Source organism: Penicillium paradoxum (genome assembly GCF_028828445.1).
Source record: "Penicillium paradoxum strain IBT 22861 chromosome Unknown utg000003l_segment0_segment0, whole genome shotgun sequence".
Lineage (NCBI taxonomy): Eukaryota > Fungi > Ascomycota > Eurotiomycetes > Eurotiales > Aspergillaceae > Penicillium > Penicillium paradoxum.
This window is the reverse complement of record NW_026643181.1, coordinates 2,242,845-2,259,849: the sequence shown is the minus strand read 5'-3', so window position 1 is coordinate 2,259,849 and position 17,005 is coordinate 2,242,845. Positions and strand designations below refer to the sequence as shown.

General features: G+C 49.5%; 6 protein-coding genes across 6 annotated transcripts; 2 read left to right on the top strand and 4 right to left on the bottom strand.

Moving 5' to 3' along the window:
- Positions 1-253: 253 nt before the first annotated feature.
- On the top strand, positions 254-922 carry N7457_002752 (ER membrane protein complex subunit 4; the record flags this gene model as incomplete). The annotated part of the gene is made up of 3 exons (XM_057173798.1): positions 254-391; positions 449-795; positions 847-922. The coding sequence occupies 3 exons, from the start codon at positions 254-256 to the stop codon at positions 920-922; spliced, it is 561 nt and encodes a 186-aa protein (XP_057033949.1).
- Positions 923-1,183: 261 nt separating this feature from the next.
- On the bottom strand, positions 1,184-2,797 carry N7457_002751 (MFS transporter; the record flags this gene model as incomplete). Its single annotated transcript, XM_057173797.1, has 2 exons — positions 1,184-2,467; positions 2,534-2,797. The coding sequence occupies 2 exons, from the start codon at positions 2,795-2,797 to the stop codon at positions 1,184-1,186; spliced, it is 1,548 nt and encodes a 515-aa protein (XP_057033948.1).
- Positions 2,798-3,123: 326 nt separating this feature from the next.
- On the bottom strand, positions 3,124-4,760 carry bna5-1 (kynureninase; the record flags this gene model as incomplete). The annotated part of the gene is made up of 4 exons (XM_057173796.1): positions 3,124-3,563; positions 3,611-4,091; positions 4,166-4,509; positions 4,571-4,760. The coding sequence occupies 4 exons, from the start codon at positions 4,758-4,760 to the stop codon at positions 3,124-3,126; spliced, it is 1,455 nt and encodes a 484-aa protein (XP_057033947.1).
- A 314-nt stretch (positions 4,761-5,074) lies between these two features.
- Positions 5,075-6,178, top strand: N7457_002749 (HesB/IscA family protein; the record flags this gene model as incomplete). Its single annotated transcript, XM_057173795.1, has 2 exons — positions 5,075-5,404; positions 5,807-6,178. The coding sequence occupies 2 exons, from the start codon at positions 5,075-5,077 to the stop codon at positions 6,176-6,178; spliced, it is 702 nt and encodes a 233-aa protein (XP_057033946.1).
- Positions 6,179-6,821: 643 nt separating this feature from the next.
- Positions 6,822-8,220, bottom strand: cwc25 (U2-type spliceosomal complex subunit CWC25; the record flags this gene model as incomplete). Its single annotated transcript, XM_057173794.1, has 2 exons — positions 6,822-8,124; positions 8,195-8,220. 2 exons carry the CDS (start codon positions 8,218-8,220, stop codon positions 6,822-6,824), a joined length of 1,329 nt encoding a protein of 442 aa, XP_057033945.1.
- A 500-nt stretch (positions 8,221-8,720) lies between these two features.
- tor (putative TOR pathway phosphatidylinositol 3-kinase TorA) lies at positions 8,721-15,987 on the bottom strand (the record flags this gene model as incomplete). Its single annotated transcript, XM_057173793.1, has 3 exons — positions 8,721-9,104; positions 9,164-15,798; positions 15,861-15,987. 3 exons carry the CDS (start codon positions 15,985-15,987, stop codon positions 8,721-8,723), a joined length of 7,146 nt encoding a protein of 2,381 aa, XP_057033944.1.
- Positions 15,988-17,005: the final 1,018 nt, after the last annotated feature.

The following is a 17,005-nucleotide window of genomic DNA, read 5'->3' as shown; positions in this document are numbered from 1 at the left end:
GTGTTCACTGCACCACTGTGGCGCATTCGGGAGACTCGGAAACAAATCAGCTCAGCGATTAGACATTGTTCTTCTCGAACGATCCCAAGAATAAAATTCGAAGACCAATGACTGTGAGTGGGAAAGGAAGAGAAAGGAGAATTGATTGAAGGCGGAGTACAAAGTAGGTGCGGAGGAACCTCCCTACTCGCAACTTTCTCCCCCGTCTCTGCTTCGATCATCTCCCCACACCCACATCCACAGCCTCTTCATCATGTCACAAGCTGGTCTTCCACCCCCACCTCCTCCGCAATGGGTTGTTGCGCTGAACTCCCCGATGCCGCGCCCCTCAAAGGCCGCATCCAGCATCCCGGACCCGCCAGGCTTCTCGAGCAAATCGGGCGGCAAGCAGGTGAGTCCTACTGCCAACCACATCGTTTTAACATTTTGCTAATATAGTATTTTTCAGCGCCAGCAACAGCAGCAGCAATCCGCCACGAAGAAGCCCGACGAGACAGATGCGCTTAAGATGAAGAAAGCGTGGGAGATCGCCATCGGCCCGTCCAAGCAGATCCCAATGAATGCGATTATGATGTACATGTCCGGCAACAGTCTTCAGATTTTCAGCATTATGATGGTCCTCATGTTGTTCAAGGGTCCTATTCAGGGCTTGATCAATACCAATGCGGTGTTCGCCAAATACGACACCCCATCGACACATTCGCGTCTACTTGGAGTGAAGGTGGTCTATATGTTGATGCAGCTGGTTTTATTGGGATTGGGTATCTGGAAGGTTAATGCGATGGGTTTACTGCCGTAAGTCTTGCTTTCTGCTCATTAAAATGCTTATCGCTAACATCTGTTCAGAACTACGAGATCGGATTGGCTAGCATGGGAGTCGGAACGGCAGCCTTTGGAACGCGCTCACTTTGCTTTCAGGTGATACGATGCACCCGTAACATGGCCTAATTTATTAAAACCAGGCAGCTGGGAATGCATCCGTGGACGGTGCTCTAGTTGAGAACATGACATCGGGGCTGTCATCACGTTGATGTTCTTTGCCTTCTTGTATTATTGATTGAAAAATTCCCATAATAATGCATGTTTCGAGCGCAAATTTCTCAAAACGGTATCAGAAGAAAAGGAAGGAACATAGTTCATGATGGTCATCGAGCTGTGGAGGTCCATATCAAGGAGTCCCTCGTCACTTCTGGCTGGCCTGGATATTACTGGCACCAACACGCTTGGCTTCCTCCCTCAAACGACGCTCCTCGCGCCAATCCGGACCCCTCTGAATCACGATCAAGAGCAACGGCGTCGTAGCCATCATCACTAACGCGATGAATGTGAAACACCAACCTCGACCCATGGCAGAAAGCATAGGATCGATGAGCGCTGTCGCCCCCGCCCCCAGTAAGCAACGGCCGAAATTGTTCGCAGCAGTAGCCTTGGCCGCCTGTGTTGGGTATAGGTCCACCAGGAGCGTGCTGATAGTATTGAATGCGCCAGTCAATGTCAGTCCCAGAAGGAACAGAATACAAGTCGGCGCGGCAAGATGAATCCCATAGTTCAAGAACCAGCCAAACACAAGAACACAGATGCCTCCTAGTACGAGAAGGGGAAACGCAATCTGAAGACGAGCTTTTTCAATAGGAAAGTTGCGTAAATCAGTGTGCCGGTTCTTAGTTAGTGGGAAATTCAATTGCTTTGCGAGTCGGCGGTAGTTGTAGTCCAGGAATTTGCCATTGACAACAGAGGCAATAGTTGCACCCAGACCAAATGGAATATAGCAGAGACCGACTTGGAGATCATCCAGCCCGTAGAGCTCGTTGTAAATAGCCGGAATGCTTGCGCTCACGTCGTAGAACCCAGCAAAAAGTATAGCATTACAGAAGAGAATGAGGCTAGTGTCCTTCTGGAAAACAATGGCAAGTGTCTCGAAAGGGTTGGGAAACTTGAGCTTCTGCTTGGATACAATGGCTGGAGATGCGACGCCTTCCTCGTGAGCCTTCCGGGACTTCAGGTAGCTGATCAGGGACATATTCCATTTTTGGGGAGGCAATGATCCATCGCCAACAATACCACGAGCGGTCTCCGGGAAGAAGACCAAAAAGGGAACCATGAAAGCCCCTGCAAAGATGGTTAGGAACCAGAAGATAGCCCGCCAGCCCAGGTATTGGGATAGTAGGCCTCCAATAACGGGCCCGACTGAAGGGCCCATGAGAGACCCTGCCATGACGAATCCCATGTAGGACCCTCGCTGTGCTGCAGTGGCTACATCAGAGACCACCCCAGATGAAAGGGCGATAGTCGTGCTACTTCCTGCGCTTTGCAGGCATCGGAGAACAAATAGAGCTGCATAATTGTCTTGCAGCGCAAGTCCAATATTGGCTGCGATATAGATAGTAAAACACACGATGTATGCTGGGCGTCGTCCAGCCTTGTCCGCAAAGTCACCAATAAACATGGGCGACAGCCCCTGGAAGATCTGTGATCCTGTTAGTCGATCTAGTAAACCTAAATATAGACTATTTATAGAGATAGAAAGCTGTACCATATAACTTGTCAAGGTCAAATTGATCAACGAATTCGACACATGCAGATCTTTTGCTAGAGTGTTCAGAGCGGGAAAGTAGATCTGAGAAGAGACAGGCGAGAAGAACCCCGCCCAAGAGGCCATGAAGACGATATATCTGCGCTGACTGACTGTGAAGACTGAATAGTCAACGTCTGCGAGATCTCCGCTTTCCGTCCCCGCATTTGCATTTTGAGTCGATTGGGTGTGGCAAGTAGGCGGTTCGCTTGCTTCCTTTTCCATCTTGGCTGTGGAGGTGGCAGCCCGCCAGGTGAGTAAAAGTGCATGGAGAAATGCCCTGCAAATCCTTTCTCACTAGCCCGTAAACGGGAAGGGTCCATATTGCGAGATGCTCACTCATTTGCGGAGATAAATTGGGGTCGGTGCCGAGAAGCCGAAGTTGTTATAAGACTCGGTACTATTCCCGGACTATAAAAGGTTTATATACAGCACTAAACGCATGTAGAGAGCAGAAAATGGTAGAATATTAAGTGACATTGCTTTTTCGCGAACATAGACGACGGATACAACTAAAAGACTTTTGACAATAATACACAAGAAAACAGCGGTCAGCGCGCTTTGACAGCCTCTTTACATGCTTTCAGGAAGACTTGACAGAACTCCCACACTTCTGTATAGGTGTTGTACAATGGCGCAGGGGCGACCCGAATCACGTCTGGTTTCCTCTCGTCAATAACAATACCATTCTCCTCCAAGCAATGCAGAACATAATCAAGTAACCCTGGCTGGAGACGAAGACTGAGCTGAGCACCTCTCTCAGCTGGATTTGATGGCGTGATGAGGGTAAATGGTTTATCTTCTGGAGTTGCATCCAGAGGATACTTCATCAGAAGATGTTCTAGATATCCTGTAAGATGGAGGGACTTCTGTCGGATCTCTTTCATTGTCGCTCGATTGAATATTTCGAGAGATGCGACAACTGCGGTGATATCCAGGACAGAAGGGTTCGATAGTTGGAACCCAGCCGCGCCGGGTTGGGGCAGGAATTCTGTAAATATCAGCTTTGATAATATATACACCAATCAAAGTACATACTGTTCTCCATGTTGAAGCGCGTCTTGATATCTCCACCCCACCAGCCCGAGAGTCGAGGCCGGAATGTCTCGTCGCCCTCGGGCTGTTTCTCATCGATGGAGCCGTGGCGCTCATGGACAAATAGTCCTGCTATTCCACCCGGACCGCTGTTGAGATACTTGTAATTGCACCAGGCGGCAAAATCCACATTCCAATCGTGAAGACGCAAATCCACATTGCCGGCGGCATGGGCACAGTCCCAACCGATCAAAATGCCTTGGGAGTGGGCGTGGGCGGTGATCCGTTCAATATCAAAGTACTGCCCTGTGTAGAATTGAATAGCTGAGAGCAGGATTAGCGCAGTACTCGAAGCATTATCATCGATTACTTTGATGATTTGTTCTGTGCTCAGGGTAGGTTGATCTAAGTCCTTCGGCTCAATCAACACCATGCCCTCCTTCGGATCGAAGTTATGGTGGCGAAGCTGAGACTCAACCGCATACTGAATTGCGCTTGCGTCAGTAAAATAAATATATCTACGATTATTATCCATAGAATTTGGCTGGAATGACATACATGATCACTAGGAAAGGCCTTGCCTTCCAGGATAATCTTGTACTTCTCTTTTGTTGGGCGATAGAAGCTTGCCATTAGCAAGTGCAAGTTGGCAGTCAAGGTTCCCATAACAGCTACTTCGCTCTGAGAGGCACCAACCACCGGGGCCATGAGTTTAGAGCCTGCGGTATCGACGTCGACAAATGGTGGTAGCAATTGATCGTCATGAGGTACGAAATGCCCGGTCACGCCTTTCGTTGCCCAAGTTCTCAGGTACTGCTGAATATATTTCTGGGTACTGCAAGGCTGGACTCCCAGTGAATTGCCGCAAAAGTAAATGCATCTCGAGTCAGATGCTTCGTTACCTAGTGAAAAGACCGAAAATTAGAATGAAAGCCGAATTATACACTTGACCTTCACACGCACCCTCATCCACCGCCAGAGTCTTCCGCTGCAAATCCTTCTTGGACGGAATAATAAACTCATCCCGGAAGGACCGAAGAGGGTCTTGAGCATCCAGAGCTTCGGCATACTCTTTCTTGTAAGCCCTGATATCATCTCCATAGGGAAGCGGGGAACTGCTTCTATAGTCCCGAACATGTTGTCGGGACCCCATTGTGACAGAACTAGAATCAAAGAGCTCTTGAGATGCAATTACACGCCTCAGTTGCCTCAATATTCCAGCAGATGACGGCTTCAGCAGAGAATACCGAGGTCATCTAAGATTGATACCTTCGTGTGTCCCCCACCATCCGACGATCACTTCCCAACTGGGCAGTTATTCTGCCGACATCCCCCGACTGGATCCGACCAATGGCGTCACTACCAAACTGACTAACCCGATAGTAATCGCGAATGGAATGATTTGATATCAAACAGATTTGCTTGCTCATCTTTCTCCAAAGAACTTGCCCTTTTCACACATCTGCCATGTCACGCCACTTGCTCTCATCAACAATCGCCCGGCGGTTATCCCAATCTCAGGGTTGCCGCCTCTTCTCAACTTCCCGACCGGCTTTGCGCATCTCCGGCCTCTCCGCATTCTCCGACGGCGAAGTCGTTTCTCGCCGTCCAGGCACTGTCGCATGTGCTCCTCTCAACCGCTCAGCCCCTCAATTCTCAACTTCTCGCTATATTCGCCAAAATCGTGCGTGTTTTTCCTCCTCGTCTGTCCGCCCGGCCACCAAGGTGACGCAAAATCCGAGAACCGGAGATGATGGAGAGTCCCTCATGATGGCTATTTCGCCACGGGCTATCGAGGTGAGTTGATAATGGCTTTCTTTGTCGTGGATTCACCTGCATCCGTTTTACTATTTTCTATGGCTTGTGCTGGGACAGATGGGAAGCTCTGCCGGCTGCATGTGCATGATTAAGTGCCGGGGTCCAATCCAAAATGTCGGCTTGCCTTCAGCCGGCAGGGGACTAGCCCATAGTCGCATCATGGTCCCTTCAGGTGCCTGTTCAAGTACATGCGACCATAGGGTGTGGAAAACAGGGCTTCCCGTCCGCTCAGCCGTACTTAAGCCACACGCCGGTGAGTTAGTAGTTGGGTGGGTGACCACCAGCGAATCCTCACTGTTGCATGTTTTTTTTTGCCCTATTTTTGTTGGCTTTTTGCCTCTGGAGCATCTTTGGTTGTGGAATCAAGCTAATCCAGCGCAGCGTCTCCGTGAGATCACAGACCCATCTTCCTCCCCCTCTACCATGAAAGAAGAGAACCCCTACCACCACCTCCGGATCACAGTCACCAGCGGTGGATGCCATGGTTTCCAATATATGATGTCCCTAGAAGGTGCTTCCAAAATCGACCCGGAAGAGGATACCATCTTTGAAGGTGAACCAGAGGCATCGGAGGCTGCGTCGGAATCAGCAGGCGAGGCCTTGATTGTTATGGACGAACCTTCACTTGAATTGCTGCACGGCAGCACCGTGGATTACACTACGGAGTTGATCGGAAGCCAGTTCAAGATCGTGGACAATCCTCGCGCAACAAGCAATTGCGGTTGCGGGACGAGTTTCGATGTCAGCGACTGATTGGACACATTGTCTCTCGAGATAGGAGAGATGCTACTTTCTTCTTCTGCTATACTTATGTACATCATACTGCATTCTGCACACCGGAAAGACAAATAATTGCATGCTATACCCCTCTTCTCTCCCTTATACCAGGTTAAACCTGCAGTTTGAGTATGGCCAACCCTGCGATTTCAATGGATGATATTTAATGATGTCCGCCTGGAAGACCTTTCGTATGCTTGACTTGATAGTGAAGATCTAGATGTTGATTGGCGCAGACTACCGGTATGCCAAGTACTACGTAGTCACATATTGCGCTAAGCCGTTAGCACGAATCTGGCGTGTGAGATGGCAATGGGTAGTCTGTTTTGGTGATATACATGTTTCGATCAAATGGCATGACAATCACCAGGAAAACCTGTGACTTCCTACGATCTATTGTCTATATTGTGACAATACCGGTCAATCTATGGACTTGATCCAATACGGACACTTCCAGGGTGAAAGACTTGAACAATGGATATCAACGACTATCAAAGCCTCTGCTAACGCTAAAGAGAACAAGACATGATGAAAAGAAGACTATCATCGACGAATGCAGCCTGCGCAAGGTAATGATAAAAAAAAGCCTGGTCTCACGTACACAGTAAAGAGAAAGTTATCAATCCTCCTCCATCTTGGCCAGTCCACCACGACTACGGCGAATGCGTTCATCGAGAGTATCCTCCTGTACTCGCTTGTTGACATCAGACATGAACCTGCCTCGGTCTGAACGTTGCCGATCATCAGCCTCCCGTTGCTCTTCCTCTTTAGCGGAAATGTCCGTGATGCGCTGGCGCCGCTCGGTTTCCATATCGGTGGCATTGCATTGCATTTCTGCCAGTTTGCGCCGGCGCTCTTCTTCCAGTTCCTTAGGATCAGGTTTGGTTGCTGGGGCACGAGCCGAGGGTGGCCCTTGGTCCCGGCCAGAGTCACGCCGATTGTTGTATTCGCGTCGAGGGAAATCACGGCGGCGCTCTTCGTCCGCAGCAGGACGTTCTTTGCGATCACTGGATGGGCGGGGAGATCGGGAAGTCCGACGCGGTGAGCGATTTCGGTCACGTCTATCTTCGCGATCTTGGTGTCGGCTGGAGTGAGGGTCTCTCTTGTCTCTATAGTCCCGACGATCTCGATCCCTGTCTCTGTCATCTCGGCGAGGTCTGTACTCATCACCCCTTCGATCACGGTTGTCTGAACGGTGTTCATCATCGCGATGTTCACGGTCACTGCGGTGTCTGCGAGAGGATCGATCGGGCGAACCAGGCGATCTAGACCGGTGTCGACGAGGTGACGATCTTCGGTGGTGGCGGTCATGGCGGTCACGACGATCATCGCTTGCATCGTCGCTGTACCGTCTGCGCTTCGAGTCATGGGTACGATGGTGGCGATCACGGTCACCCCGGTCACCGTGGTCACGATCCTTTCCTCGATCGCGATCCGCGCGTTTCATCTCTCGTTCCTTGCGCCTAACTGCCTCCTTCACCATCGCTTCATATGCCGCCTGTTCCCTCTTCTTCACTTCGAGTAGCGGGTCCGCCATAACCTTCGACATGGTATCGCGCGCTGAGACAGCAGATGGGCCGGCTGGGGTACCGTTGCCTACCACCTCCGAACCCTTCTCTAACTTCTTGGTGTCTGGGTCGTTCTTCAGGAGAACTCCATCGATGCGGCGTTTTCCCAGAAGGTATCCCTCCATCTCCTCCGAGTAGTGTCCGGTCGCGCTCGAGGGTGCCTGGTACATCCAGTCGACTCGACTGTGTTGCTTTGACTTTCCGGAGGCTTCTTGTAGGCGCTGGATTTCTTCCATTTGGCGCTCCTCCTCTCTTTCACGCTGAAGTTGCGCGATCTTTTTGCGCTCTTCCAGAGCGCGCTTTTCTTCCAGCCATACGCGCTCCTGATTCTTCATCAACCCCGGATGCCATGACCTAGTTGGACAATCAGTATTCTGCTTCGTGTTTCTCTTGAAACAGAAGTAAAACTGGGGATGTTACTCACTTCTTGAGGTTCAGATCTCCACCCATGATGTTTGAAAGACAGAAAGAGTTAAGAAAAAAAAAGGTGATACGGGGAAGTTGCAATGTCCGAACCAAAGCTTCTTATCTTCGGGGCCCAAAGCTCAATTGGCCACCGATCACGTGCTGCCTCTCAATATAGTAGACCGGTTAGAACCAACTTCACGTTCTAGTATTCGAGGCGGAGTGATTGTATATCCACATGTATATATTTATGTTGGAAGAACAGAACTGATATTTCTTTTCTTTAGTTGCGAATATAGTTGGGGAATAAGCATCACGCACCAGTCGAGAATTCGCATACACCTGGGCACCTTCAGTCTCCTACTGAGGGCAGCAACATTAAACTTGAATCAAAGGAATTAGATGCATAGGAGGCTCGAGAAGGTAAAAAAGGAGAAGAAAAGCGACAAATGATGAAACTCTAAGTACAGGGTGAGGAATCGAAACCAAAACGCAATCATATCATATCATCGTCCACGCCACGGAACTCCAGGAGCAAAGCTAGATCACCAGAAACTACACCATCCAATCCAGTGCTGACAGATATTCTCGACATTGGTTGCCTGCGCAATAAGCTTGTCCACCTGGTCGCTGACACCCAGCTCTTCGTTATTTCTGAAGTCTCGTCCAGTGAGCTTCTCCTTGACACGGGCGAGAACTTGTAGAGCACGAGCATTCTGTGCCTCGCGGGCTTCTTGTGGAACGCCTTCCGGAGCATCGAGAATGCCACCTTCAAGAATGGACGGGCGGCGGCGCCGGGCGAAATCGGGCTGGGTGCCGGGTTCGAAGTTACCGTCCATGATGGATTGACGACGATCCGCGGGCATAGATACTCGGTCAGGGGACTCTTGTGTGCCCAGGCGCCAGTTGATAAGGGGGTCATGGATGAACTAGAAGATAAAGAATCAGCGGACATGATTGTACAAAAATGAGAAATTAGGACACTTACAGCTTCGAGGACCGCCATCAAGGAATCCTTGTGCTCTCGTAGAACACGCATGACAGCCTCGCAAGTGATGCGGTAACTACCCTCAATATTGCTGACTTCCATTGCAAAGGTCAGCATGCGAGTGAGTCGGAATGGTACTCGCTCCGGGTATTTTTCTCGGTGCATTGCGATCTCGAAACAATCACCGAAATCGATATGGACCACACGGCCATTTCCACGATCCAGCAACAAATTCGACGGATGTCGGTCTCCCAGGCCAAGGATGTAGCCAACCATCGACATAACACCGAGAGATCGAGTGTAATTGGTACGGCGCTCGAGCCATGCCTCAGAGCTCTTGCTCTTGAGCCATAGCACCCGGTACAAATCTTTGCCGGTCGTGTTGTCCATGGCGTAACCAAAGACTTCGACTTTCTGCATGAGAGTGAGGCTATCATAGTCGGGAGCCATTTGAAGCATGATGCGATGCTCGATGTTGAGTAGAATACGGCGGCTCTCGCGGTACTCCTTGATCAGGGCGTGCAAAGTATCACTGTTAGACACCCATCCGAGCAGGCCAGAGCTCTGGGACAATGGAATAGCAGGGAAGCGCTGAACTGACAAGTGTCGCTTGAAGCTCTCGCCATCATTGTCTAGCAAGGTATTGCATAGACCGAAAAGTTGCATGACGCGCTCATCTTGTCGGATATCTTCGTGACCTTTGACAAGATACATGTAAGAACTTCCGTTGCTGCCCTTAAGTGTCATACGACGCGGCCGTTTCTTAGTCTGCAAGACATGCAAAATCGGGTCAAAGCTCATAATTCGAATGACCGGCTTTCCACTCTGGTATGTTCCCGGAACAGCAAGGCCAAGATCTGAGCAATCCTTGAGTCGAGGAGACACATACTTGAGGTCGAGGGTCGATAGTTGTGGTAACTGCCGGCTGATCTTACGGAACACTGTATAATACAAGTCCCAAGCTTGGTTCAAATCGCCGATTTCCTCTGATTCACGATACATCATGCAGTAGTGCTTGGCCTCGGCCAGATCACGTCCGAAAGCCTGAGCGAAGGACACCTCACGAAGGGTCTCGGCTCCTTTGTCGAGCATGTCATGGAAAGGAGCAAGTGTCGAGAACATGCCTTCCACATTGTGATCGCCGAAATAGAGACGAGAGGCTTCTTCCAGACCCTCGTGCCAGAGCTCATGCCACAAGACCGCGACTCGAATAAGCTCGTGACTGACAAGATCTGCTTGCTCAACAAGCTTTGCACTATGTTGCCGCATACTTTCCATGATGTTGCTGGCAGATTGAGAGCGTCGAGTCACGTTCGATTTCATCGCTACCGTCAATGGATAGACAAGAGCTTGAGGATGTGCCTTACCGACCTCTGCAAGCAACCTATGGACAGCGCCCCGGACCCTGATATTCGGTTGATTGATTCGAGCAATCAGTTGAGGAGTAACAGCAAGCCAAGTGTCAATATTGACGGCTGTGAAACCCTCCGTGACCACGGTATTCACCTCATGATCCCCTCCATGATTGAACCATAATGTTAGTAGTCGAAGGGTGTCTTGTAATGAAGATGTCAAGGACAAAGCGATGGATCGAATGAATCCACGAATGGCAGGGATCACATGCTCTGTGACGATATGAGCGGGAACAGGCGCAGGCGTTCCCTCCCGATTAGCCTGGTTGGAAATTGTTGTGACGACTTCGAAATTTGCAAGTGCCCAGGAGTGCCATGCCTTGTATGAATCACGGTTGTACTGAGTTGCCGCTGAGTACGCGTCGAGTACCTCGCGAACGTGTTCCGCCCTCCAGTCACCTCCCTGTAGGGTTGTCTGCCACTCTCCTTGCCTAAGATAACTCTTCGACAGAAGTTTTCTGAATTTGTTTACATCACCGATTCGTTCATTCAATCTGATTGCATCTGGATGGTTTTGATCGATGATCCCGTTGACTCCATTAACGCCGTGGTGGTCAGCATTTGATATCATGAGAGTGTTGTATCTGGAGAAATCATCGGTCAGACCAGAGGTGAAGACCTTCATCATTTCAAGGGATCCTTGTTGATGCCCATTCGCCCAACTGAATTTTAGCCTAGCGTATGTGACTTCCGGGGGCACGATAGTACGCATGCCATTAGCATCAGACACCACTGTCTCAAGCGACGCAAGCGACCGCTCTGCAAGACCCATGCGGTTGGATTTGCGGCAAAGGTTGGCGAATTTGATCGACATATCAAGATTTTCACGTGGAGCAGTAACAAGAGCTCTGACCTTGAGCATACGTTGCCACACCTCCACATTTTGCTGACATCCAAGTAGTCTTTGGTTCCAAGTTTTACGCATGGCATCTTGCTTCTCGGGGTCTCCGATGTTTTGCTTGTATGTAATGATCTCTTCCAGCTCGGCGAGCATCTGGACACGTACAACAACATTGTAGGCACGGTTGTATGACTCTCCGAGGAGCGCAGACAGCTCGGTATCAAGCCCGTTGCGTGCCTTTTCGATGTACATGTTGGCCTCCTCAAATTGGTTGCGATGGATTGCCAAAATGGCACCGAAGAACGAGCGGTCGGGGGATTGCTCCTTCATGACGCCGAGATAAGAGTCCATCAACTCCCACTGACCCCGGCCCCAAGCAGCGGCGGCGGCAAGAGGTGCGATAGCGCGGCGATGCTCTAGTGATGCTTGATTCCACTTTTCCTGGGCCAGGTCTGAGAGAACCTTCCACTCGCCAAGAGCGTGAAGACAGCGCATCTTACCCATCGTGATACCGAAGGAATCTGGGTCCGTTTTTTCACGTCGTTTGTAAGCAGCAAGGGCTTCATCCCACCGTTGGAGCTTCTCGAACCATGTTTCTTTAAGCTCCACATCACGATAGGCCTGCGCTTTACGAAGGATACCGATGGCAGCATCCGATTGTTGAAGCTGATTGTTGATCGTAATCAAGGCTTCGACCGCACCTGAGTTCTGATCTTGCTCGAACTCAAGTTCTTTGTAGTGAAGAGCTTTAGCGAAAGCATGGCATTTTGCAGCATACTTTCCAAGGGTACGAATATCGATGGGAAGAGCCTTGTCGTCGTGTTCCATGAATTCAGCAAGATTGAGAAGAACTTGTAGGATCTCCGGGGAAATATTAGGAGAGGTGAGAGCCTTCTCAATTGAACGGACCAGCTCTTCTTGGTACTGGTCATATAATTCAGTCCAGCATGAGACGAAGGCAGCATTGAAAAGATCTCTCGAGAGTGGCTGATAGATTCCAGCCAAGCTGGCACATGCCCGTAATGCCGGGGATGGGGACTCCTTCAATAGCTCAATGCTGAAGCGGCGTATCCATTCCTGCCAGTCTTCACGAGTGGACTTTTGCGATGCATCCCAAGCGTTCTTGAGATGTTGTTGGTTCACTACGATCTTTTTCTGGCCAATTTCAGAAAAGTTGGTGTCATCGGTGGGGTAAGTATAGGCCTCTTCTGGGTTGAGGTCCTGCGGGAGTGGGTCGCCCTTTTGAAGCTTCGTCACCAGAATTTGATAGTTGACATGCGTAATCTGGTGTGTTTTTAGGACCTTGTTCAGAAGATGGATGTAATGTGTGAAGTCCTGCCCGAGTTGGAAAATGAGTGCACAAATGCAATCCAATGCAGCCTGGCGCAATACACGATCACCGCTAGCCACAACCCGGGATAGCGAATGGACCATTAAAGATGCAAAGTCAGAAACATTGACTTGTCGGGACAGCTTTGTTAGGCTATCGATAGCAGACTTGCGGATGCTTTGAGGATTTTGCGGTCGATCGAATAGACGCACAATGGAAGGGATGATAAGATGCATGTATTCCTCCCCACTTGTGCCAAAAATCATGAGAGCATGGAGAATCTTCTCGGAAGATTGACGCCGAGGCGAGGTATCTTTATCCAGTGCATCGAGCATCAACGGAATCAGACCAGCAAGATACTTCCTAAACTCTCCTTCCAAAGACCGAGCAATTGCCTCAACCAGCGATAGGATCGTACCCTGAATTTGTGGTGAACTATCCCAGAATTCTCTGATGACTTCGATAATCTCTGGAAGGAAAGTGCGAATATGCTGTCGCACGATGTTCACCAGGATTGCCATCTGATTGAAATAGGATTCAAGCCGGCTAGCAGGAGAGCTTCTGATAACCAAGATGAATCCTGGAATGATTTGTCCAAGGAATGGTACACACTTCAAGCCCAGAGTCTTGAAGATTGTTACGATGGCATCAATGACAGCCGAGTGATATTGCGCCAGGGAGTTTTCTCGCAAAATGTTCTGCATCAGAGTATGGATGACCACTGTAGGATAGTATTCCTCATTGGATGGGGTGAGACCCTGCATGATGAGGGCGACATCAGAGACATTCTGGATTTCGTTGATATGGTGTACATCGGGTTCAATCTCGCTGATCTGTTGGTATTTATAAGGATCAAGGGCTCCGAGGACTCCAAGAAGCTTGATGGTCTCCTTTCGCAGAGAGCCTGTCTGTTCCGTTTTGATGATATTGATGAGCACCGCAAGAAGATGAGGGTATTCCATGTAAGGCTCAATCACGTAGCCTGAATTACTGGCCAACTGCCCTAATGTCCGAAGAGCAGCTTCACGTTTGGCATGCGACGAAAGGTCTTGGAGTGAGTCCAAAATAATTGGCATAATCTGCGGCAGATATTGTCGCATTTCATGGCCGCCTACATTGGCAACTTCACCGACGGCCTTCAGAGTTGTGGCAGCCACACCAGGGTTGATATCTGTTGATTTGGGCAACAATGCTGTCACCATAGGATCCACGTATGATCTGATTAATTTCGTCGCGTTGGAGACGAACAAACTGATGAGTTGAGCTGTTTCCTCCTTCTGACGAGCGGTATTCGCGAATCCCAGGCCTGTAAGGAGATTAACCAGCAATTTTCGTAGTGGTGGGAAGACGTAAGCAGGGTTCACGCTGGAAAGTCGACCGATGATACAGATCGCGGCTTCTTTCACATCGAAAACCTCATCATTTACTGCCAAGAACAAGCATCGGATATTCTCTGGCCGGGCTAAGTGACGATCGAATTTGCGGTCCAATGACCACAGAACCGTGCGTCGGATTTCAGGATCAGGATCTCCGATACCCACAGTCAAAAGCTTGTCAATAACCTCGCTGACAACTTGAATGGAATGTCCGCTAGTCTGATTGATGATCGGATCGTGAACGAACAACTGACAGCATGTCAGGGCTGACGCTTTTCGAATTTCAGGATTATCATTTTCCACGTAGTTGATAGCAACATCACGGACGAACTCATTCAGGATATGCCCAGAAAAGTCAAAGCTGCCTAGCGTGTGGAGTGCTAACGCAATATCGGAATCAGAGTGAAGTTCATGAGGTGCAAAATCTTTCGCAAATGATGGCATGGGAGGTAGTCGGTTCTCAGGACACCCGAGGGGCCGGAAAGGTGTCCCACAAAGGATGATACTCAACATATCAAGCAGCTTTTCCTGGATCATAGGTTTTATGGGCGGAATGTAATGCGCCATATCAACCAGAGCTTGGGTCAATGATTTACTCAAGCCGCAGGCAAAAATGGGATCCAGCAGGGCCTCCATGTACTTGCTGAGGGCCTGTCCCACTGCGAGTGACAGCATACTGATGCACTCAAACATTGGTGCCTCATTGATCCCGGGTCGGTTCCTCGCTTTCATTGCGAGTCCCTCTCGAATGTAGATTATGATACCATCAAGATATTGGCCGATGGCGGGGCCTACTGCATTCGCAATCTTTCCAATGGCAATGAAGGCAGAATTCCTTTCTTTGTCTCTCTTGAGTTGCGCTTGAAGGTATATCATGAATCGATGTAGATAGATCTCAATGAAATCCGTAGGGGCATATGAGGCAAGAATAGGGATGGTGAGGACGACTTCGGTACGAATCTTCGGGTCGCGATGGTCCTTGAGACGGAGAATAATCTCACAAGCGTTCCGATAATGCTCTTTCATAAACATTGTGCCCTTGAGGATTAACTCCTTTATGATCAGAATCGATCCATGGATCCAATCAATGTTGTGAGACTTCAAGCCGAGAAGTGCCTCATCATGAATACGTGCAAACCATGACTGGCGGACTTGAGAGTCACGAGCCACGATGATCTCGAAGCATTCACCTACAGCTTCCGCAGCAGTTTCTCGTATGAGGACCTTCGGGTCCCGAAGGGCAACCCAAACAAGCTCAAAGACCTGCGGAACGAAACCGTAAAGGAGTGTTGGTGATCCCTTGGCAAGTTCCCGGATCACAAGCACTGCTGCAAACCGACGGCTCTCCTGGCGCTCCGATTGTAACCATTCTAATGCAGATTGTATTTCACTTTCCACAAGTTCTGCGGTGAGAGCGCCCCCGGGCTTCGCCAGGCGGCCCAGCGATCGGGCCGCATACACCAAGACCACGTTATCATTGCTGCGTAGAGCGCTGCGCAAGTAACTGGCAAATCTCGTCGTTTTCTGGGCGGCATCAACACCGTCAAAATCAATTAGCCGATCTAGTGCTAACAGGCCACCGATTCTTTCGTTTGCATCGCTGCCATTAACCACGAGTTGGGCGATACGTTGGCTAACGGCGTTGTAAAATTCCACGAACTTTTCGGCGGGCCAATCTGCAGAGGAGGATATGTCAGCTCAGTTGTAGAGGTCTCAAATTCCGGTGTCACTGCAATACCTCTGGAGACAGAGACAACGTTATCGTAGAGCTCGTAGGCAGCTCGAGCCCTGGCCTCCTCATTCTTCGACTTAAGCTCCACGAACAACCTTTGCGTCACGTCTGTGATTGCACCTGCTTGGGCCATATTTGCAAATCACACCCCAGGGTGGACATTTGAAAACAAGGTCTAGGCCATAAAATAAGACGCAGAGCGCATAAGGTTGGATGGTAGAGGGAGGGTCATGTGTGAGGCTTGGAGAAGGTCGAGGGGTGCACGGGCCAGGTTGGAGTTCCCGACTTGGCCGTCAGCCCTGGAGGTATAACCCCTCTATGATCCATGCGCTTACGATGTATACTATCATGGCATGTACCTAGGTCCAGATCTTGAATGTTTAATATGTCAATGGGGTCTGATCTCCAAACTGCATCTGATTATATCATCGACAATCAAGTCACCCTATCCTCGGCACCAAGTACGTCACTCAAGGGATCCGTTTGCTTGACAAGTCATGCATAGATCATATCAATCATGTTGATTCTCTGTTGATTATCTACCTAAGGCTGGAATAAATATACAGACCCACACAACTCAGCATAAGGCTTAACTTGACATTTGCCAGAACAAACACAAGCATTATCCGCTCGGACGGATGAAAGCCGGGAGATGAGAATCACCATCAGTATATTGAGGCGTAAATCAGTACTGACTGTTACCCGTGAGTTTTCTGATCTGGCCTGCAATTATGGGCTCAGAAATGCGGTTCACGGATGAAGGCAATGAGCTAGGTGTTTTTGATTGCCTTTAAAAGACCCTTGTTAGACACCCATTATTGCCTATATATGTATAGACGCATGCATCTACATGTATCTTCTGACTGGCTATTGAGCACAATATCCCTCATTAGAGAAACCGGTAACTAAAATGGGGTTTGCAAGCATACTAGTTGAATCCTCCAAACATTGCTTGTGAATGGAGTCGCCTCCGAGGCTGAGCTGGCAGACGGTTTTCGGCACCATCACAACGACACAGAAATCCGGGCAACTGGCTTGATCACTATCTCATTCTAAGGAATCCATATCAGTCTAATATGGCAGACCGGATACATAACAACACACACCAAAAATAGGATGTTAAAGATGCTGGAAGAGGTTACTTGTTATAT